Source organism: Bos taurus, chromosome 19 (genome assembly GCF_002263795.3).
Source record: "Bos taurus isolate L1 Dominette 01449 registration number 42190680 breed Hereford chromosome 19, ARS-UCD2.0, whole genome shotgun sequence".
In the NCBI taxonomy this organism is placed as follows: domain Eukaryota; kingdom Metazoa; phylum Chordata; class Mammalia; order Artiodactyla; family Bovidae; genus Bos; species Bos taurus.
In genome coordinates, this window is record NC_037346.1 from 57,872,377 (window position 1) to 57,896,407 (window position 24,031).

Sequence of the window (24,031 nt, forward strand, 5' to 3'; positions counted from 1 at the left end):
ACTCCCTTCCACCCTTGAGTCACTGCCTCCCCGAGCCGACAAGTGCCCCTTCTCTTCTCTGGCTTGTCCCATATCGCCCCTTTCTCTTCTCTGGCTTGTCCCATATCTGAGGCCTGAGGAATAGTGCTTATATTTTTCACTGTCTGGCTCCTAGTGCATCATTAACTCTCAGACTGAGGTCTGTCTGGGGCGTCAGCCAGCGCTGAGGGTGATGGAACCCCCTTCCCTGGCAGGAACACCAATTCTCTGATGTTGGAAAAGAAATGAACGTTTGCAGAACATTTACTCCGGGCCAGGCACAAACCTAGTATTTTCACAATTGTTATCTCATTTAACAATGGGCTTCCCTGGTGGCTCAGGTGGCAAAGAATCTGCCTGCAATGCAATGTTCAATCCCTGGGTCGGGAAGATCCCCTGGAAAAGGGCATGGCAACCCACTCCAGTATTCTTGCCTGGAGAATTCCACGGACAGAGGAGCCCGGTGGGCTACAGTCCATGGAGTCGCAAGGAGTTGGACACGACTTAGTGACTAACACTATCTCATTTAACTCTTAAGATATCTCAGCGGCTGTTTCTCTTCCTGTGTCTCCTGATGGAGAAACTGAGACTCAGCTAGATGAATACGTGTCCGCAGCCAGGCAGCTGAGCACAGACAGGGTGTGGTGCCAGGACCCCTCTCCCACAAGGCTTGGAGGTCGGGTGCCCAGTGCCTGATTTGCCAGCAGCTTTCTGGCTTTGTGCACTGCCCACCCCTCGGGCAGGGTGATGGGTGGAAAGTGCTTGGATTTGGGTCTGGCAAGCTCAGAGGGTAAAGCGTCTGCCTACAATGCGGGGCTTCCCTGATGGCTCAGAGGTTAAAGCGTCTGCCTGGAATGCGGGAGACCCGGGTTTGATCCGTGGGTCAGGAAGATCTCCTGGAGAAGGAAATGGCAACCCACTCCAGTACTCTTGCCTGGAGAATCCCATGGACGGGGAGCCTGGTAGACTACAGTCCACGGGGTGGCAAAGAGTCGGACACGCCTGAGCGACTTCTCTTTCACTTTTCACTTTCAGGCCTAGACCTGACTCGCCCTGGTTGCAGCTCAGGGCTGCAGGTCCGTGGGCCGTACTCCTGAGAGCAGGTGATCAAAGCCCCTGCACAGAGCGTGCTCGCTGGATGAGCTGGTGAACAGTGCTTCCTGGAGCTCGCTTCCTCCATCTCTCAGACGCAAAGGTGTTGAGTCTGCCTGTGGGTGCCTTAAATCCATCTTCCTCTCCATTCACGTTTCACCTTCATGGTCAAGTTCAGGGTTAAGTGCTCAGCCTGCAGGGCTGGCTGCTTGCCTTCCAGCTGTGTGAGCCCAGGCGGGTTTCTAACCCCTCTCTGAAAGGTGGGTTTTGATCCTATCTGCTGTGGGCTTGCGTGTGAGAGGACGTTAAAGCCCCTGGAAGGACCCAGAACCTAGTGGTGCTTTGGTCCCTGTGTTGTTTCCAGTGCGGGCCCCTCCCCCAGCCCAGCCCCTCCCCTAAAACACAGGTCTGCTCAACGATGGGCGTGGAGGCCCTCTCCCCCTCGCTGCGCCTCCCAGTTCTTTTGCCAACCCCTTCGTCTACTTCACTTCTGCCCCTTTTCCAACTGGCCGGAAGACAGAAAGCCTGTGTTTCCACCCAAAGCTTTTGGTCCAAGTGGTCCCCTGAAGCCTGGGGTCCTGCGTGCACTGTCTGTGTCAAGGGGAGCTGCGGGGGGCTCGTGCTTGGCTGGGCTGAGTCGGGTCAAAGGGCTAGGGAAGAGCAGAGCAAGGACTGTACCCAGGCCCACAGCCCAGGCAGCGGCACTTCTTCTGGCCCCACAGCCAACCTGGTGTGAGTGAGGAGGTCGAGGCAGGCTGGCCCACAACCTGGGGTGGAAGATCAAGCAGCCTGGCGGTGGAGGGGTGCCCACTAGAGGTACCCCACCCCAGCGCCTGGAAGGGTTTCCTGCAGCCTTGGGAAGCAGGACTCAGGCCGCCCCTACCACCTGCCACTCCTGCCAGCCCAGGGGTCCTATGCCTGTTTCCTTTGAGATATTTATTTTTTTACTTTTTAAAATTAATTTTTATTGGAGTACAGTTGATTTACAACGTTGTGTTAGCGTCTGCTTCACCGCAAGGTGAATCAGTTATACGTACACATGTATCCAGCCTTTCTGAGATTCGGTTCCCGTGTCAGTCATTGCAGAGTGCTGAGCGGCGTTCCCTGCGCTGTACGGTCGGACCTTATCAGTAGTGTGTGTCAGCTCCGGTCTCCCGGCTTATCCGTGCCCTCTTTCCCCCCTTTTCCATGGGATGTTTATTTTCCCTTTGGCTAAAGTTCAGAAGTGCTCCTCCCACCCTTCTCCTTCTCTGGAAGGAGAAACCAGAAGCAAAGGGTGCAGATGGATGGGGATCCCAAGGAGGAGAGACCACGAGTCCTGGAGCGTCGGGGTGGCAGCCAACGTGGTGGCCCCAGGGGCTTCTGGGAGGAGGCAGGCGGGGAGGACTCGCTCTGCATACGAGCCCTGAAGTCACACTGACCTGAGTGCCAGCCCTTCCCGGGCATGGGACCTTCGCCCGTTCCCCGCTGCGCCTGCCGGGTCTGCCTCCCAGAGGCCGGGCTCCAGGTGAGCGGCTGAAGGCAGGTGAGGAGTGGTAACCGGCGCCTCGGTGTCTCTGTTCCCCGCAGATGACGTGCCCCCCTATTTCAAGACGGAGCCGGCGCGGACACAGGTGCACCTGGAGGGGAACCGCCTCGTGCTCACCTGCATGGCTGAGGGCAGCTGGCCGCTGGAGTTCAAGTGGCTGCACAACGGTCGGGAGCTGACCCGGTTCTCCCTGGAGTACAGGCAAGCACGCCGCCCCTTCCCTCCTGGCTGCTGGCGTCCTGCCGTGGCCTGCAGGGGTACCTGAGTGGGGAGCGGGCTGGGATGGCAGTTCAGGGACGCTCTGGGCCAGGGATACAGGGAGGCTGGGGTGGCGGAAGCTGCAAGAGGTTGGGTGGGGGGAAGTCAAGGCAGCCTTGCCCTGGGGTGAGAAGACCCTGCCAGCTAAGCCAGCAGAGGACGACCGGAGGGTGGGCTGGGGGGCGCTGCCCTGATAGGGTGGTCCAGGCAGCCTTGGACGAACAGAGGTGATGATTAGGGCAGAGGAGCTCAATGCCAGCGTGAGCTGTGACCAGATCCCCACGCCCTCCCTACTAGAAGATGCTGCTGTCTCAGGGGAGCTGTTGGAAAGGCCTGGATCCAACAGAGGGCAGTGGCATGTGACTACCCAGGATCCATAAGTGATGGATAGATTCTATTCGGGAGGGAAATTCAGGGGGAACACATAAGTGGGGCCCCCTGGGCGTGTGGACTTATCTCCGCTTCCTGCTATGTCCCTGCCTGGTGCTGTGGGCTGGCCGGGCCCGCCTCCCCCAGACACTGCCAAGTGGGGAGAAAGGGGAGCACAGAGACAGAGAGAGAGGCCCGGGTCTCAGTGAGGGCAGGTGGAAGAGTAAGCCCGAGGCAGCCACCCCCGAAGCCGGACGGCCTCCAGCCTCTCTCCTGGCTCTCCCTCATTCCTGCTCCTGTCCCCCCATCCCACCCTGTCTGATTGGCTCCCGACCCTGTGCCTGGTAATTAATCCCTAGGCCTGATGTGCATAATCGGTTTTGTTGGGGAAACAAGATTGTCTTGCCCTGGGGATGTTGATACTGATCAGGGACAGGAATGCAAATGAGAGGAGGGGGATTTAATTGCTTGAGGATCTGTCCTTCCCAGGAAACCATCCTTTTCTTCGTGAAGCCAGGAAGCCAGCCTTTGGGGCCACCCTGGTGCCCAGGTTCCCTCTACCCCAACACTGGTCTGGATGGGCTCGGTGGTGATGCCGAAAACTCGGCCTCTGTACACAGGTGCCAGTTTGAATCTCAGAGACAGAGTTTTGAGTGAAGTAGAAAAGAATAGCTTTATTGCTTTGCCAGGCAAATGGGGACACAGCAGGCTCGTGCCTTCAAAAACTGTGTGTCCCAGCCCAGGAGGATGTGGGGAGTTCTATAGCAGTGGTTCAAGGGTGGGGTTGCTGATCAGATTAGGGTGTGCACTCCCTTAATCTGGCGGTCTCCTGAAGAGTTTCTGTGGTTCTTGAGGTTATCAAGCTGTGGCCTTCCTTCTGAAATGAAGAATGCCTCATTAAATACTTCATCTTCCTTTTATTGGGGCTTTTACTTCTGTAAGTGGGCTTTCCAGGTAGCTCAGTGGTAAAGAATCCACCTGCAGTGCAGGAGACCTGGGTTCGATCCCTGGGTTGGGAAGATCCCCTGGAGAAGGAGATAGCAACCCACTCCAGTGTTCTTGCCTGGACTTTGTGTGTGTTTGTCATTCAGTCGAGTCTGACTATTTGGACTGTCCGACCCCATGGACTGTAGCCCTCCAGGCTCCTCTGTCCATGGAATTCTCCAGGCAAGAATACTGGAGTGGGTTTTCATTCTCTTCTCCAGGAGATCTTCCTGATCCAGGGATCAAACCCGGGCCTCCTGCATTGCAGGCAGGTTCTTTACCATCTGAGCCACAAGGGGAGGCCAACACTGCCGCTTAGGTCTGTAAAGAGTTCAAAGATACTGTCCTGTGCCTCCCTCGAGGTGGAGCCGGGACCCCACCCAAGCGTCCATTATTGCTTCTTGGCCACTCCTCCCTCGTCTCTGCAACCCCTTCCTTCCCTGATTAGCAACTCTGGACCTCAGGGAAGGTCATGGAGGCAGAAGGCTGTTTTCTGCATAGGAGAAACGGTCACATAAGGACTTTGGTGCCCAGGAGCCCCACAAGTACCTGCTGGGTTTCAGTGGGAGTGCCCACGTTGGCAAACGAGAGAGCAGGAGGCGCCAGGGCGGGAGGACCACCCTCCCGTCTGTGGGTGGTGAGAGACCTGGGCCCGGATGAAGGCGGCCCTCCAGGGCTGGCCACTCTGGGCTTTGGTTCTCCAGGGAGCCACAAGGAGACCAGAGGGGCCTCCCTGAGCGGCCCTTGTGATGGTTTTCAGTCGGGGTCCCAGAACCATTCCTAAAAGCTCTGTGGCACCCTGGGCAGTTTTAACAGTTTCCATGAAGAGCCCCTGGAGCCTCTTGGATGGTGGACGTGCTTGAGTGGGCACCCCCAGAGCATGCCGATGGCATACCACAGTCTCAGTGGTGTCTTTGCCCTGGATTTCCGCTGGCAGGGAGCTGGAGGCAGGACCCAGGGGGAGGAGAGTTGATTCCTTATCTGCTTCTTCTGGTGCCTGAAGCTGCGAGGACACGGGGGTGGGTGTTACACAGAAGCACATCTCGGCTCTTCAGGTTCAGATTCACCCAGCGATGGAATGAGCTTTCTTTGGACCCCGTCAGCCCCCTGACCCTGGAAGTCGTTGTCAGGGTACAGGTGTTGTTGATGATGGTGTTAAGTGTTAGTCGCTCAGTCGTGCCCGACTCTTTGCGACCCCATGGACTACAGCTCACCAGGCTCCTCTGTCCATGAGATTTTCCAGGCAATGATACTGGAGTGGGTTGCCATTTCCTTCTCCAGGGGATCTTCCCAACCCAGGGATGGAACCCAGGTCTCCTGCACTGCAGGCAGATTCTTTTCTGAGTGAGCTATAAGTAATGATAGTAATAATCATTGGCCACCAAAAAAGAATTTATTTCATGGCTGATGTTATGGTAGGCTCTCTGAGAGTATCTCCTTTAATCCTGTCAGCAGTCCTATGAGTAGGGTCCATTGTTTCTCCTCCATTCTACAGATGAGCAAACTGAGGCTTAGATTAAACAGTCCATGCAAGGTCAAGTTACTGAGTTGGGCTTCAGATATAAGTCAGATGACCACAGGGCTTGAATTCTTTACCGCCACCCACACTGCCTCATATTGAAGAAAGATTGTTGCCATCGCCTCCTCCATGTATATATATCCTAAGCATCTTTCTGCTAACTGTACCCTGCAAGTTCTAGAGAACAAAGATGCATTTCAGGGCTTGGCTGGATGGGAGTTATTCAGCCATAAATGAACTTCCATTTGGGGACCTCAGTCTCTTGCCTCCTCACCGCCAGAAAGGCTTTTTATGCCCAGGACAGCCTTCTTTTCTGCCTTTGTCCAAACTGTCCTGTCTCCTCCGCTTGGAATATTGTCCCTTTCAGAATCTTCTTGCTGTTTCCTCCAAGGTCCCAGCTCTTTGGGAAAGCCTTTGTGGATAGAATACCTGTGTGCTCTCAGTAAATCTCTCAAACACACATGCACGCACGCACACACCCCCCCTCATTTCTGCCTCTCTCTGCCCTTCGTTTCTGTTCCTAATACGTCTCCATATACTTTGCCTTCTAATTATTTACAGAAGACCATGCAAGTAAAGCACGGAATGAAGGAAGAGCTTCAGGTGCCTCGGCAGTTCCAGGAGTCTCAGGACTTATTAATAGAACCAAGAACTGGATAGGGCTCAGGGCTGCTCAGCTGTGCCCGCCTCTGGATTCAGACTTTATTCTCATGCAGGGATTCAGACTTTATTCTCAGGCAATGAGATTCTTGAGAAGTCCAAGAATCCTAGGCTTACAGCCACATGATCTCAGAGTAGAAGGAACTTCCCTGTAGGAGGAGGTCCATGTAGAAAGACCCAGGGAAGGATTCCTATTGGTCCAGCCTGGATCTGCCCCAACCAATCCCTGTGGGGGCAGCAGCACAGAGAGCTGTGATTGGCCAGGTCGTGTCACGTGTCTGCTCCCAGTCCTAGGACTTTGCGCAGCAGCTCCACTCACTAGAGCCCAGAGGTGGAAGTGAAAATGAGAACTCTTAGAAGAAGAAAGGAAAAGGGTGTTGGGCAGACAGAACCTTCCCACCAGTCATTTCACCGCCCCTGCGCCCGGGGAGGGTGTGGCTCACAGCAGGTGCTTTTTCCTTCCTTCCTTTTCTTTTTAATTTTGCAAATTTCCAAATATTGGAAAAAACTATGATGGTACCATCAACACTTGTACCTTTTTCCATTCATTGGTTGTTACTATTTTGTATCATTTGCACTCTCTCTTGCTCTTTCTGTGTACACATATATGCGTTCATGAATTATTTAAGAATTAGTTGGGACTTCCCAGGTAATCTAGTGCTTAAGGCTCTGTGGTCCCAATGCAGAGGGCCCTGGTTCAGTCCCTGCTCAGGGAACTAGATCCCACATGCACAGTTAAGACCTGGTACAGCCAAATAAATAAAAATAAATAATTTTTTAAAAAAGAAATTAGTTGCCAATATTATGTCAGTTCACCCCTAGGTAAAATTGCCTAAGAAGAAGGTGTTTTCCTACAGAACTACCACACAATTTTCACACTCAGGAAATTGCACATTGATATTAATACAATATTACTATCTGACACACGGTCCATATTCAAATTTCTCCATGGGTCCTGATTATACCTTTGTGGATGTTTTTATTATTGTTATTTAATACAGGATCTAATCAAGGACCACATGTTGGGTTTAGTTGTCATGACTCTTTAGACTCTAGAGCCATTCCTCATTTTTCTTTCCTGTCTTTCACAGCACTGACATTTTTGAGAGTTCAGCCAGTTTTGCAAAATGTCCTCCAGTGTGGATTTGCCCAGTTATATTCTCATAATTACGTTCATCTTTTTGGCAGGAATATTCTGTAGATGTTCATCCGTTTCAACACTTCACACTTACATGTACCTGATGTCAGTTTGTCCCATTATCGGCGACGGTAGGTTTTTTCAACTGGTCAAGATGATATTCACAGACTTCTCCCTTGTCAGGGTATCGATGTAATTTCTCCCTTTTGGATGATAAGTTGAGACTGTGTGAATATTCTTCTCCCTAGGAATCTCCCAGCCAGTGGTTTGACATCCATTGATGAGTCTCACCTGAATCAATTATTACCAAGATAGTTGTGATTAGCACCTTTTCCATCCTTTCTTGTATTAGTTGGCATTATTTCATGAAAGAGATCTTTCCCTTCTCACCCCCTTTAAAATAGTGTAACACCTATATGAACTCATGGATAATTTTTCATCTGTGTTTTAATCCATTACCATCATTATTTGCTTGGACATTCATAGTGACCCAGAGTTGGCCAGTGCAGCTTCTTCAGCCCGGCTCTTGAGTCCTTTTGACCTGTCCCCATTGGATTTCTAGCACTTTCTTGTTTTGGGTTAACTGAAAGTTCTGATTTCCCCTTGGGAATAGATGCATACTAAAAACCCCATCATATAAGAGATCAGTCAGCTTCTCATCATGAGTCTCTGACCACTGCTTTCTTCTGAGGTCTTCCTGTCTCTCGCAAACCCTAGGTTTTGAGTTGGGTGATAATATCCAATTTTCAGGCAGAAGGATGGCTGAATTTACTCAGCAAGTAGAGAGAAAATAAAACTGGGAGCGACGTTGTAAATTTAACTGTTTCCCATTCCGTGTTCAAAGGAAGGAGTTAGCATGCACATCCATTCTCCAAGGATCTTTATTCTCAGGGGAATCTGTCCCAGAATGAGCCAGAGATGTGTGGAGTGTGTGTGTGTGGAGAGAGAGAGGCATCCATACGGAGGAAAGCCTCGGCCTCTTTCTGAGCGCCAGGGACCCTGCCAGGTTTGTGGGTCTGAATCCACCCTTGGGGGCGGAACGGAAATGACCTGGATTTGGGGTTATGCGCACCTGAGTACTTTCGTGAGTTTCCCATGACTAGCTCTGTGACTTTGGGCAGGAATACTTAGCCACCCTGAGTTCTTTTCTCACTTTGGAACTGGGCACAGTCATGCCTACTTTAGAGGGTTATAGTGGGGACTCAGTGAGAGTCTATGGGGCAGATGCAGTCAAGGTGCAACAGACATGAAATGAATGGTGGCTGTTAGGTTACGCCAGGTGTCGTCTTAATAGAATAAGGAGACAAATAGCAAACCCACCAGAAATCTCACATGCAGGTGAGAATGTCTCCAGGGGAAATGGCAACCCACTCCAGTACTCTTGTCTGGAAAATCCCACAGACAGAGGGGCCTAGTAGGCTACAGTCCATGAGGTCGGACACAACTTAACAACTAAACAACAGCCGCTGAGGGGTCGTGGTGCTCTGCGTACATGTGATTCCTTAGGTCTCATACATGTGTTTAGTGGTTGCTGCTGCTGCTAAGTCACTTGAGTCTTTTCCAACTCTGTGGGACCCCATAGATGGCAGCTTACCAGGCTCCTCTGTCCATGGGATTTTCCAGGCAAGAGTACTGGAGTGGGGTGCCATCGTCTTCTCCGGTTTAGTGGTTATGAGTTATGAGCATGCAAAGCATAGATGTGTTTGTGTGACATCCTGGCTCTGTGCGGTGGTAACTCACTCCAGGCCCTCTGCGTTGCCCTGGAGCCTGCTGTGCCAGTTTGCTCTCGCATACCTCGCACCCTCCCCTCCCATGGGGCATCGGGGGGCATCTCTCCAGGTTGGATCAGGTCAGGCTCTGTTGGTGTCTGTGTCACCAGCCAGGGCTGCGTGGATGGGGACTCTCCCACCAGCTGAAGAAACGGCAGGTGAGGCAGTGGCCGTGGGGAGGGTGGAGGAGAGACCTCACCCTCCCGTCCTTGTGACCACATCCTGGCAGAGCCGTCAACTGCATCATTTTGTCCCGCCCGGTAGCGCCTCCTCCTGTAAGTATTCTCACACCTAAATAGGCAAGACTTTCCTGATGGTCCAGTGGTTAAGAATCTTCCTGCCAATGCAGGGGACACCAGTTCAATCCCCAGTCTCGGACGATCCCGCATACTGTGGGGCAGTGAAGCCCGTGCACTGCAACTGAGCCTGAGCACCCTAGAACCCATTCTCCGCAACAAGAGAAGCCACAGTGAGCCTCCAGACTGTGCTCTGCAACCAGAGTAGCCTCCGCTCAACGCAACTAGAGCGAGCCTGCACGCAGCCGCGAAGACCCAAGGCAGCCAAAAAAATAAAATAAAAATAAATTTTTTAAATCACATAGGAAAAACAAATCAGCAAGGCAGACCACACACACACACACACACACACACAGATTCCCACGCATAGTCAGGCACATGGATCCAAAGAAGAACTACTGTTTATTCAGGCTCACTCGGTTTCAAGAACTTAATATACATCATTTCACAGCAACACTGGGAGGTGTTCTTACCCTCCTTCCGCGGAAGCTCGCAGAAGTTCCGGAACGTGGCTGGGCTCATCCAGGGAGCAAGTGGCCAGTCCAGGAGGCCTGTCACCTGAGGGTTTTGCCCTTTCTGCACCGACGCACACAGGTCCCTGATGGGGCTCCTTTGGCCCCACTCGTCATTGTGTTGTTCTTCTGGCCCCAGGAGCGAGAAGCTGGGGGCCTCTCAGACCCTCTAGGGTGCAAGGGTGAAGGCATGAGACCAGTTGAGGCTGGGCCTTGCTGGGTGTGGGTGTTGGGGGGCAGGGAGGCTCAGGTGAGCCAGGCCTGGCGTCTGGCTGGCCCCCACTGGGTCCTCAGCCCCACCGCCAGCCCGACATCCTTTGTGGGCAGGAGGGGTGTGCACTGCATCGGGGAGCTGCCCGGCTCGGGGGTGGAGAGAAGGCAGAGACCCCCGCGAGTGACAGCCCTGCTGTGGCCACAGAGCAGGGGACTCCTGCAGAGCGGCTGCCGCTTTTGAAACCCTTCAGAGGAGAGGATGAAAGGGAGCCCCTGGGGCCAGCTGCGGTGACCCCGTCCCCTCCGCCGGCCTCCCCGTAGATGCGAGGGCAGGCAGCAGAGGCCAGGGAGGCAGAGGCTGGCGGGCTTCCCAGAGGGCACACGCCACGTGGGGGCCAGGAACTGAGACAGGCTCTTCCCGGCAGCGGTTCTGGGAGGCCGGTGCCATTATTATTATCTCTGCCCCGAAGTTAGGACTCACCGTTAGGAGAGGCCCAGCGACTTGCTCAAGGTCACACAGTCAGACCTGGAAAGCCAGGTTTCACCCAGGATCTCTGGGACCCTGAGCCCGTGCCCCCGCTCTGAGCTTTCTCAACCTGTTTGCCCTCCCCTAGGGCAGGGGCACTGCCAGGGCACAGCCCCAGCTAGCCTAAATCACCACGGAGGAACCAGTCACGGCTGATACGTGGAGCATAGCGTGGACCCAGCCCTGCTCTAAGTGCTTCTCACACATTAACTCTTTTTTTAATTGTTTTTTTATTTGGCTGCACCAAGTCTACTAGCAGCACACAGGATCTACGTCTTCATTGCAGCAAACGGAATCTTCTAGTTGCAGCGTGCATGTGTGCTAAGATACTTCAGTCATGTCCAACTCTTTGTGACCCTATGGACTGTAGCCTGCCAGGCTCCTCTGTCCATGGGATTCTCTAGGAAAGAATAGTGGAGTGGGTTGCTGTGTCCTCCTCCAGGGGATCTTCCCAACCCAGAGATCGAACTCACGTCTCTTAGGTTTTCTGCATTGACAGATGAGTTCTTTATCACCAGCGCCACCAGGGAAGCCCAGGTGCAGCCTGCGAGATCTTTCAGTTGAGGCATGTGACCTCGTAGTTATGAATATGGGTTTTAGTTCCCCCACCAGGTATCAAACCTGGGCCGCCTGCATTGGGAGCACAGAATCTTAGCCTCTGGATCACCAGGGATGTCCCTAACTCTTGATGACGAACACTCTAGATGGCCGTCCACCCCCTGCTTTGTCCTGCGCTGGCCATGCTCACCTCAGTTCTCGTTCTCAGTCCTTGCACATCGCCAGCTCCTAAAGGAAGCCATCTCCGTACACGAGGGACGTGTCTTCCTGGTTCAGCTCCCTGGCCAAAGCTCAAAGTCACAGAACTAAGGTGAGCGAGGACTCCTTCCTCCAAGCCTGATGAAGGAACATCAGGAGATGCTCATTGGCTCACCTGGTGGAGAATTAGGACCTTCTGTCCACCTGGCCCAGAGCTCGGCGAGGAGGATCAGCCCAAAGGCAATGCCAGCCCCACCTCCCACTCCCTTCCTGCTGATCTTTGGAGATGGTGATTCCAGCCCAGGGGCCCGTATGTGCTCGGTGTCTGGACCGCCTCTCTCCCCACCATACTCATTCTGCCCCCGCCTCGTTCCCACCCTCCTGGGAAGTCTGGACCCCTTCTTCCTCAACCAGACCCTGTCTGCGTGTTACCAGCCTCTTTGGAGATTTACTCCAGTTCGACCATGAGTTTGGACATCTTGTCTGAATGTTGAAGGCTGCTGGTGAGAAAGCTGAAGTGCAGGAATTAGTTATGATGGGCATAAATTGAATTTTAATAGAGATGTACGTGGCATGGAGCCAGTGTACTCAGGCAGAGGGAAGGTAGTAATTAAAAGTTAACGAGTTTAGAAATGTCGGAATCCTTCGGGAGGGATGGGGGAGGCGGGCGAGGAGGAGTACGACACCCCCCAGCCAAGCAGGCTGTCCGGCCCCTGACCCTGAGGCCCCTCTTCCCGCCCCTGAGGATCCTGATTGGGAGGGAGGCTGCTGGGAGGTACCCAGCTCACCCCACCTGTGCATCCGGGGGGGCCCTGGCAACGGGGTGGGAGCCAAGTGTGAGGGGCCCTCCGTGGATGGCAGTGAGGAGAGGAGGGTTTCTCGACCTGGGCGTTCTTAATGTTTGCAGGGGGGTTGGGGGCAGCCATTCTTTGTTGTGAGGGGCTGCCCCGTGCCCACTTCATGCTGGGAGCCGCCTCCCCTAAATGTGACAACCAAAAAGTTCTCCAGATCTTGCCAAAGGTACCCTGGTGGGGGCTACCTACCCACCCTGCCTTTGAGAAGCAGAGAAGCAGAGCCGGGCACCGGCACACACAGACTCTCCCCGCTGGAGCCGGGCTTGGGGGCCTGGCATGGGAGGGGGAGGGCGGAGAGGGCTGGCCCCCCTCCGGCCCCTCTTGGGGGGGGGTCTCTCCGCCCCAAGCTGTCTGTACTTCTGTGGCACAGAGTTGCTTTCATCAACGCCGCGTTTGGTCCTTGGAGTGGGATGAGCAAGGCAGGTGTGACATCCGTTGCCCAGACCCAGGCAGAGCCTCTGAGACTCTGAGAGCCTGGCCGGAGCTCATCTGCCCTGTGACTGGGAGGTGCCAGCTCCACAGTGTCAGTACTGTCCGTGCCCTGGTCTCCGCTGGGCAGTCTCGCTTTTTAAAGCCGTGGTGGAAGTTGAGGCCATTGGTGGGAGGGGTCTCTATTATCCATAGTATCCCTGACCTAATCCCCACAGAGGCCCCAGAATGCCTCCTGACACTGTTCTGAGGCCCCAAAAGCCTGGCCCATCCCGCACCCTGGGGTGGAGTCCTCCCCATGCTTGAGGACAGGTCCTTCTTGGGCCCCAGGGGACCAGCCACGGCCACGGCCTCGGGGTTGGCTGGTGAGTGACAGGAGAAGCCAGGAGAGGGGCAGGCAGGAGGCAGAGAGACCCCGCAGGGCCAGGGCCAGGGGTGGGCAGCGAGGGGCACGGCTGGCTCCCCTGCCTCAGGGTGCCGTTGCAATAATTATGCCAATTAAGACGAGTAAGTTCAAAATGTGAGGGGAAAGAGAGAGGCGGGGGGGAGGGAAAGAAGCGAGAGTCTCTAAAACACTGGCTGTCTCGGTTTCCATAGCAACCAGTTTCCTCACTCTCTCACTAATGGGTCCTGGCTTGGAGAGGGGGGTGGGCCCCCCACTGCCGAGGAAGCCGGGGATAGATGGTAGGTGTTGCCTTGCTGGACTCAAGCTCGGGGCGGAGGGGACCCAGGGACACGTGCCCGGGGCCAGGGGAGAGCCACGACCGCAGATGCCTCCCTGGCCGTGGGGCCAAGCCTGCCGCCTGTCTTGGGACACCGTGACCTGAGAGGCGGGCAACTTGCCCCGGAGATGTCAGGGTTAGAATCGAAGCCCAGGCCCCCCCATTCAGCACTGCTCCGATTTCACCAGGGTACAAGTACAGGAGAAGGCGGACTCCCTGATCCAGTGAGATCGGGGGGTTTTCCTTCGGCAGGTTGAGCATCTCAGGATGTAGGGAAGACAGGTTGTGCTGGGGGTGAGAGTCGTGGCCAGGCCCTGGGTCACAGGCTCTGTCTGCTCCTTTCTCTCCCCTTGGGTACCCACTGAGCCCTCGCGTGTCCCCGTGGTTCAGCGTGTGGCTCCAAGGCATTACAGTCCTGAGAACCCTTGGGGGTGGGCAGGGAGACCACCTCCCTGAGGCTGTGGGTTTCCCCTGCGGGGGCAGGCAGGGAGTGGCCACTCCAGTGTCCTCAGCTCACTGACACTTGTGTGGCTGGCGCAGCTTGGGGGGCCCATCCACAGGCCACGCGTGGGTACCCGGTGTGACCAGACACCCGGGTGCATATGTGAGCCCTCCTGAGTGCATTTAATGCTCACTGGGGGCCGGAGGAGGATGTTATCAGGCTTCCCATTTTACAGAAGGAGAATCTGAGAGCCGGGGGTAAAGGGACGCATCCAAGGTCTTGATGCAAATCAGGGGCGGAGTGAAGGACGTGGACCCACTGGCAGCCCCGCTGCCCAGAACAGTCTAGACCACACAGGTGTGCACACAGGAGCCACACCCTCTCTCCGTGCTCCTCTCCTACTTTCCGATCCGGGCAGCCCTAGGGGCAGGTGGCCATGTCCACCCAGACTCTCCAGAGGGCAGACCGATAGCACAGAGGAGGCATCCGCTGCTTTATGAAAGGCTCCCAAGGAAAGCTCTTCTCGGTCGAACCGAGGCTATTTATTTCTACCACTAGGAAACTTAACATGCAAATTAGGGTGGGTTTGATCATCCATCACCTGAAATTGACGTATTTGGATTTGGCCTGAATCCCTGGTAACCAGTGCAGGAGACGGGCATCAAGCAGTGGTCACGTGGTGCCCGAGGTCCTCCGGGAGGGACGGGAAGGGCGTTCCCAGCAGAGGCACATATGTTTTTCATCAGGGCTGTTTCAATGCATGGAAATGAGATGTTCATTCCTCCTCCCCACACAGCTGGGCTGGAGACCCCAGGCTGCCCTGAGAGCCTCTCTCTTGACTCCCCCCTCCCCAGATCTTCCCGGGGGTGCCCCCTCCCACCTTGGCTCTCAGCCAGGACACAGAAACTAATTAGATCTTGCCTCAGTTCTGTGCTCAGGCTGGCAAATGGGCTAGACAGATGCCTGGGGAGTTGGTAATGACCCCTGCTTCCTGGGGGCTGCCTTGGTGCCTGACTCCCCCCTCTCCCCACCCGTACCCCTCAGAGACCCATCAGACCTGTTCGTGGGATTTCTCAGTGTGGGAGGATTCAGGTGGTCCCTCCCCTGGGTCTTCATTCCCCCAAAAGGAGTCTCTGCTGCGACCCACTTTCTGCTTTCTGACTGAGGGGTTGCTGGGGGAGTTTGTGATTTTGAACTTCCCATCCTGGCCAAGGAAGAGACTGGCTCCCAGCTGATTGCCCAAGTGCTCTGGGACTTCCCTGGTGGTCAGGTGGTGAAGAATCTGCCTTGCAATTCAGGGGACGTGGGTTCCATCCCTGGCTGGGGAACTGAGATCCCACATGTCCCAGAGCCACGGAAGCCCTGCACTCTGGAGCGCCTGTACCACAGCTGCAGAGTTGCGTGCCTCACCAAAGACCCTGCATGCTGCAACGAAGACCCAACACAGCCAAAAGAATAAATAAATATTTTTTTTAAGCCTACCTCCTGGGGGTGGGCTTGGAGGAGGGGTGGGGTTGAAAGCAGTGTTTACGGCTCCAACCGGCAGCCCTTGGGGGCTGGAAAATGCCCGAGAGTTCCCCGGCTCAGTGTGAGCAGGCAGCAGGTGGGAGCTTCCTGCCTGCAGAACAAGTAGTAACCAAGAAAGACAGCCTCCCCAAAAGAGATTGGGTGCAGTCCCTGGAGGTCAGCGCACAGTTGGCCTCATCCAGAAGCTCAGCTGCTGCAGCTGCTCATTGACCTTCGACCCCTGGGGAACAGACAGAGCGAGGACCCCGCCCACAGGTGCACACCCGGCCTGGCCGTGGCCACAGCTCCTGGTCAGTTGCCTCCAAACCTTAGCCACTCAGCCGTGGTTTGCTGTTTCTGGGCTGGTCCCTCCTGCATGCTCTCATGACGTTGCGTTTAGCGGGCGGTCAGCGGGGCTGGCAGGTCATGGCGGGGACAGCTGGGCTGCTGGTCTCTCTTCCTGTGGTTTACCAGCCTTCGTGCCATGGTGGTCTGGGCCAGCGGTGTGGGAGGGTGAACATGGAAGCTGCAAGGCTCTTGAGCCCTGGCTTTGTAGTGTTCCACCAGGTTCTGCGGGTGAAGTCCTGAGGCCAGGCCAGATTTAGGGAGCAGGGGCGGGGGTAGCTGCCACATCCCTCCTGGAGTGGCTGCAAAGCTTTGAAGCGGCTGCCCATCCAAAGAGGATGAGTAGTGGGTGGAGGCAAGTCAGGCTGCACCCAGGCAAGAACCATCATGGCTGGTGGGAGGCTTTGTGGGGCCAGCTGCCCAGGCTCTGAGCAGATGTTGGGAAGCGCAGGAGGTGGGGGCTCAGCTCTGGGCCCTGGGGCTCAGGGCAGCCGCCATCCTAGTTCCGACGCTGGATGGCATGGCAGCGGAAGCTCGGACACTGCTTCTGGGGCTGGCAAGCGGACAGGAGCATTGTGCCAGGTGTTAGGAGACTGTTAGAGGGGCTGAGGGCAGAGCTCCTTTCTCCCAGGACACAGTGAGTGAATAACAGTAACATGAGTAATCCCAGTGGCAGCTAGCTCTCAGCATGTGCTTGCCACACGCCTCATGCCAGGCCCTGTCCTACTAAGCACGACGGTGTGACGTCATGTCACCCTCGCGCCGTGCCTTCAGGTAGGGACCGTGGTGTCGCGGTGAAGAGCACAGAGTCTAAGGCCCGCTGGCTGTGTGATCTTGGGCAAGTTGCTTAATCTCTCTGTGCTTTGGTGTCCTCATCTTTTTCACCTGCCGAATGTGGATAAGGTGAATTCTGATCTCATAGGATAGTTAAAGGGGAGTACATGCATTATTCTGTATGTAAAGTGTGTAGAACTGCCTGGTTTGCTTGTGATAATTATTATTATTACCCTTGTTTTATAGCTGAGGAAATGGAGGCACAGAGAGATTTGGCAATCTGCCCAAGGTCACACAGCAAGTAATACTCACAGACAGTCAAAAACCTTCCTTCTTCACCTGTGCCCACCACCCCCGAGAGATTTTGCCCCCCAGTCCCCAGCCCAGCTCTGGACACTAGGAGTTGTTTGAGCCTGTTTTCTGACTTCAGTGGCAGTCTGGCCAAGACTCTCCCAAAAGGAGATATAACCCAAAGAGCCAGGAGCTAGGGGAGGGCTCGGGGTGTGGAGCCTTGGGACTCAGAGAAGAGAGACACAGGGCCATCTGAAGCCTCACCCCAGGTAGACAGGAAGAGCATCCATCCTGACCCTGAGCCTGGTCTGGGCGGGAAAGAAGTGGGCAGCTCACCAGGCACCCCTACCCTGCCCGAGCTGCCAACTGCAGGCACGGCAGGATGTCCAGGGACGCCTCTGCCCAGCGCCCCCCACCTGACCTGGCCCAGCAAGCTGGAGGAACCCCAGGAGGACAGTGGTTCATCCTCCAGCCTCATCAGCATTCATTAATCCCCCCAAAAACTGTCCTGGGGAAATCAGGAGCCTGGTGGAGACCAGGGAGCAGAACTCAGCCATGCAGGAAGCACGGGCTGGTCGGGCAGAGCATCCTCCACACTCTGTGCCCATAGGAGTCTCCCGCTTCAGCGAATGTTTCTACCATGCACATTGGCCCAGCCCTCCTTAGTATTAATTACCCATCATCCCTTGTGCCAATTAAAGCAGCCACGACAAAGTCACTTCTGCTGTAAGAGGAGCAAGTCCTTGTTCCGTCTCTCCCCTGAGATCCTGAGATGTCCAAGGGATGGCAGTGGCAGATGGGAATGAAGGGACTGGTCGTGGGGCTGGGGAACAGGGCCTTGCTAAGCAGGGTATGGCAGCAGGAGCACCATTTCATCTAAACTAAGGAGCTGGGGGGACCCCAATACCAGGAGGACTATGGTTGTGCTGTTACTGTGGTCGTCGTTATTACTGCTGACACCCAGAGCCTAACACAGTGCCCGGAACTTTGTGGACTCTCCAGTCTGGGTCAAATGATGAGTGGCAATGGCAAACTCATCAAGACGCGTTTCTCAAGTGCTTACCAAATGTCAGACACTGAGTTTAGAGCTTTGCAGCCAGTTCTGCTAAAATGAGATAGAAACGATGGCAGAAGTCACCACACTGCAAAATCATGCAGTTAAAAACCGCAGGGCTAGTAGGGGAAGTGGGGTGAGAGCCACACTCAAAACGTCATTGTCCTTGTTTACTCGCTAAGTCGTGTCCGACTCTTTTGTGACCCCACGGACTGTAGCCCACCAGGCTGGGATTTCCCAGGCAAGAATACTGGAGTGGGTTGCCATTTTGTTCTCCAGGGGATCTTCCCGACCTGGGGATCGAACCCTTGTCTCTTGCTTGGCAGGTGGATTCTTTACCACTGAGACACCTGGGAAGCCCACCCAGAACTTCATTAGGGACACGTGGGGAAAAAAAAGGCATGTGATGAGGGTGATTACTCACACCCCCGAACATTCAGTGGGTAAGAAATGCATAAAGGCCGCAATCAATGTACTCAGCTTTCGAAAGGGCCTGAAATCTGCTCGTGGAAGTGGGCGTCGGTGGGTTGCAGCTGTTGAGTTATCATGAAGGGTGCAAGGAGGGTTGTCTGCAATGGAAAGAGGATTGTAAGGCCAGATGTGGGCGGGTGAGCTCATAACACACCCATGAGCTGAGACCCCCAAGGTGTGCGTGTCACGGGAACTATGTGGCTCCATTCAGCTGCAGGCAGGTGTCTGGATTCACCGAGTGTTTCTTGCAGTCAAAAGCTCACACAGCAAATGCAAAGCTCAAGTTATGTTCCGATTGTCCCCTAATGTGTCTATGGCATCGCCGCAAATGCATGGTTTCAAAACAAGCCGCAGAACGCAACTACCTTCACTCATATTTTCTTTTATTTTTTTAACATTTCTTTCTTTCTGTGCCTGCACCGGGTCTTGGCTGTGGCACTCAGGATCTCTGATCTTCATTGCGGCCTGCCGGATCTAGTTCCCTAACCAGGGATCGAACCTGGGCCCCCTGCACTGGGAATGTGGAGTCTTAGCCACTGGACACCAGGGTAGTCCTGCTCGCCTTTTTTATAAAGCAGCCACCCTTATGTTGCCAGTTACACAGGTGGAGTGCCCCAGCTTAAGAAGGTTCAGCCCGTTATCTAAGGTCCCTTGCTTAACAAGTGATACAGTTAGGATTATAGTGAAAATCTGAGGCCACAGCGGGATTCGTCCAATCTGTCACTCTTTGGGACTGCGTCAGACTCACTATCAGACTGTGATTAGAGTCGGAGTCATCTCACAGATGAGGAGACAGGACTAACGAGCCCTTTTGTCCTCGCCGGGATGGTCCTTTGTGAAATCTTACATTCAGACCTTCCGCGCTGTGGCCACCCGCCCTCACCTCCCTCCCTTCGCCCCCTACACGGGCCATGACTGTCTTTGGGGGCACGATTTGGCCTTCTGCGCTGGCCGTCTCAATCACTCACCCTTCACTCACCCAGGGAGTGTTCACTGAACATGTGCTGTTCCAGGCGTGACGCTTGGGGAGCACGGGGGCTGTGGAGACTCACATACAAGTACACGGCTCGTTAAACTAAATGGTGAACCATGCACCAGGCAGAGCCCCGTGGCAGCCCAGGGGACGTTCAGGAAGGCTTCCTGGAGGCAACTTCCTAGCTGAAGGCCGAGGGGTTCCCCACGAGCTGGAGAGTAGCGTGTGCAGAGGTGACGGTGGTTGTATTCTTTAGACACAGCTGGAAGTTTGATAGACTTGGGGCCAGAGGGGAGCTCTGGGCTCTGGGGGCAGAGTGTCTACGAGCCCAGTGCTCACTGTTTCCGGACGCTGTGGGCGCTGCTGACACCTGTGCGTGCAAGCGAGCCCTGGGCCCCCGCCCCTCTGCTCACCTGCGCCGTGGCCACCCCGTCTGCCTGCGCGGGGGCGAGTTGAGGCCAGAAAAGAGGGATGCAGAGACCGGCATCTTGGACCTGGCATCCCTTTATCCCCCATGTTCTGTGGTCAGAGGCAGGGGCCTCTCCCGCTTCCATCCACTGCGGCCCCACCTGCATCCACCCTGGAGGTGGGTCCCACCCAAAACCCAGGGACTGAACCTGGGTCGTCTGCACTGCAGGCAGGTTCTTTACCATCTGGGTGTACATGACTACATTTGTGTGATGCATAGACACATGTGTATATGTGTGTGTGCGGTTGTGGGTTGTACACGTGTGTGTATATACACAACACATGAGTGCATGTGGGTGTGTGTAACTGTGTGTGTACACACGTGTGTGCTGTGCACACGCACCGTCCCCCCGCGTGAACACCACGCATGCATCTCTGGCGTCTGATTTATTAACGAGGACAACACAAGGAGAGCGGGCCTATTATTTCTGGTGTCCGCATCAGCTCCTGACAGCTTTGTGGGATTGAAATATCTTATTTAATGTGAGTAAGAATCATTTTGAATATCAACTGTGACACTCAAGGACTCGAACCAAAAAGGACACTGTGCATTTCCCCGTGTGCTGGAGGAGATACCACGTGCTTTAGACAGGTGTTTTCTCCGCTGTCCGTCTTGTGTCTCTAAAAATCCAGTCGTCCATCCCGGCTCCTGTCTGGGTTGTCGCCATGCGCCCTCCACCCGGAGCCCAGCCTTTCGTCTTGGAGGAGAGAGCTTCGTGACCAGGGTCCCTCAGGTTAAATTGGGGCCCTCCGTGACGGGGCAAAGCAGACAGGGCAGGTTCTGTGTGTGTCTCTCTTTCCACCCCCGCCCCCCAGGCTCTCTCTGCACCGCCTGCTCCTTTTAACCAAGCTTCTCCCATCCAGGAGATTCCTTACCTTATGAGGAATTTACTTGTGTTTGCCTAATAATTCTGAAAAGATGCTCAAGAGACTAGCAGTGGTTTCGAGTATGTGTGTGTGTGTGTGTGTGTGTGTGTGTGTGTGTATTAGGAGCTGAGAATAACCATGCACCCGGGGACAGGGATGGGAGAGAGGTGTACTGTGTCTTTTTCTTTTATTCTTTGAATTTTAAACCCCAGGAATATATTTCCTATAATAAATTAATAAATAAGTGGTCCTTTGCGGGGGCCTAGAGACAGGTAAATGCAGGGGTCCCCACACCCCTGCAGCTGTTCCTCATTGGATGGAGAGTGAGGTGACAGACGAGCCAGGAGGAGGGTATAAACAGATGACCAAGGGGCTCGGGGGGCAGCCTTTGGAAAGGGTGGAGTCATTCCTTTGCTGTCCCCACTGTCCTTGAAGAAGGAGGGCAAGGGGACAGGGTCTGCCAGAAGCTGAGGACCGATACAAAACCCTTCTACCAGTAGGAAGGATGAGAAGGGACTTCCCTGGTGGTCCAGTGGCTAAGACTCCAAGCTCCCAAGGCAGGGGCCCAGGGTTCGATTCCTGGTCAGGGAACTAGATCCTTCATGATGCAACTAACTCCCAAGACCCGACACAGCCACATAAATAAATAATAAAAATTTTGAATTTTTTTTTTAAAAAAGGGTGAGGAAGCCAACAGGCATGGCAGATCCTCTGTGGGTGGCTGAGACAGTTGGGGTTCACGTCCACGGGGAAGCCAACACATTTTCCAGGGAACCCGGGCTCTCCTGATGCTTGGCTTGGCTCTCTTACTCTGTCCTCACTCAGGTAGGGAGCAGGGTCCTTCCGTACCCTCCCCACCCTCCCCTCTGGCCCTCTGCACCTCACCCCAGCGCTCTCCACCCCCTGCCAGTGACTCATCCATTTGTACCCTCGTGTGACAGGCATAGGTGTGGCACCTGCCGTGTGCAAGGCGCGTGAGTCCAGGGCTTACATTAGAGACAGCCATTATCAAAGCCACCTAAGTGTCCATCAGCAGTGAGCGGATAAAGGAGATGTGGTATAGACATGCAATGGGATACTACTTGGCCATGAAAAAGAGTGAAAATTTTGCCATTGGCAGAAATATGGATGGACTTGGAGGGCATTGTGCTGAGTGAAACAAATCCGAGAAAGGTAAATACTATATGATATTACTTATATATTAAATCTAAAAATAGTGACTATAAGTAAACTGCTAAGTCATTTCAGTCATGTCCGACTCTGTGCGACCCCATAGACAGCAGCCCACCAGGCTCCCCTGTCCCTGGGATTCTCCAGGCAAGAACACTGGAGTGGGTTGCCATTTCCTGCTCCAATGCATGAAAGTGAAAAGTGAAAGTGAAGTCTCTCAGTCGTGTCCGACTCTTAGTGACCCCATGGACTGCAACCCACCAGGCTCCTCCGTCCATGGGATTTTCCAGGCAAGAACACTGGAGTGGGTTGCCATTTCCTTCTCCAATGCATGAAAGTGAAAAGGGAAAGTGAAGTCGCTCAGTTGTGTCTGACTCTTAGCGACCCCATGGACTGTAGCCCACCAGGCTCCCCCGTCCATGGGATTCTCCAGGCAAGAGCACTGGAGTGGGGTGCCATTGCCTTCTCCGATAAGTAAACTAGTGAGTATAATTTAAAAAGAAACAGGCTCACAGCTCTAGAGACCAGTTACCAGTGGGAGAGGAAAGTGGGGAGGGGCAGCAAAGGGGTAGAGGAAAAGGGACGAACTATTAGGTAAAAAATAAGCTACAAAGTGGGGCTTCCCTGGCAGTCCAGTGGTTAAGGCTTCATCTTTCAGTGCGTGGGGTTCAGGTTCGATCCCTGGTCAGACTGCTAAGACCCCACATACCTCATGGCCGAAAAACCAAAACAGAAAACAGAAGCAATATTGTAACACATTCAATAAAGACTTTAAAATGGTTCACATCAAAAAAACAAATCTTTAAAACAAGCTATAAGGATATACTGTACAACACAGGGGATATAGCCAATATTTTATAATAACTATAAATGGAGTACAACCATTATTTTTTTTACCTTTTATTTTGTGTTGGGATATAGTCGATTAACAATGTTGTGGAGTTTCAGGTGGACAGTGAAGGGACTCAGCCACACAGGTGCATGTACCCATTCTCCCCCAAACAGAGTACAACCTCTAGAAACTGGATCACTATATTGTGCGCCTGTAACTTCTATAATGTTGTACAGCAGCTATACTTCAATTTTTTTTAAAAAATAGCCATTTTAAGCTTTTTAGTTTGTATTGGAGTATAGCCAGTTAACAGTGTAGAGATAGTTTCAAATGAACAGCAAAGGGACTCAGCCATACAGATACATGTACACGATAACCATTATTGTCCCCATTTTACAGATGGGAAAACTGAGGTTTGTGCATTTCCATCACTTGCCCAGGTCAAACCCCTAAAAAGTGCAGAAGCAGATGTCAGGCCTAGTTTTCTCAACATCAGAAGCCCCAGAGCCCCCTCCAGCGCCAGGCTCCATCATGGACAATCACGTGTGCGCCCTCCTCACAAAGCATTTCAACCATCCCCCTGCCCCTGGAAGGGACCTCGACAGGACTGGGCTCCTCCAGTTCCCTGCCAGGCCGGCAGCTGCAGGTGGGTGGAGCAGATAGGGCTGTGGGCATCCTGGGGCCCAGGAGGGAGCCCTGTGGGGGATGAGGAGTTGTCAGGGTCATTATCTTGGATGCTCCGATGCTGTGATGCCACCAGCCGCTCTGGATTTGCAAATCGAGATGCTGGCCAGCTGCCTCTTCCACCCACCGGGGAGGCGGTCTGGGTGAAGCAAAGCGGGTTTCCCTGGTAGGAAAGGCAGTGGGCGGCGCTGTTACTTTAAATAATATTGCCTACAAGCCAGAAATAGTTCTCCCAGGCAGGGAGGGGAGCGCCAGGGACAGCTCGGGAGAGGGGCTCCACCCAACACCGAGGGCGACCGCAGATGCCGGAGTGAGGATGCCCGCCCCCTCCCACAGACGTGGCCGAGGGGGGCCCAGAGCCAGCTCTCCTCTGCTGTCTCGGGGGAGGGGCAGACCCGCACCCACTGCTCTTCCTTGAGGCCCCAGGTGGGGCCTGAAGCTTCCTGGCTGAGCAAAGGAACTCGTACTTTACGCCGAAATCAACTTTTATTAAAGTTTAAATTTCACTACG

General features: G+C 54.2%; 1 protein-coding gene across 2 annotated transcripts in view; it reads left to right on the forward strand.

The window, feature by feature from the left end:
* The window catches only part of SDK2 (sidekick cell adhesion molecule 2), a 348,454-nt gene that overhangs the window by 206,318 nt on the left and 118,105 nt on the right, over positions 1-24,031 (forward strand). For both annotated transcript variants that reach the window (XM_024981091.2, XM_024981092.2), the window contains exon 2: positions 2,680-2,839. In XM_024981091.2, the coding sequence (XP_024836859.1) occupies positions 2,680-2,839 (160 nt within the window). The remainder of the gene's footprint in view (positions 1-2,679; positions 2,840-24,031) is intronic.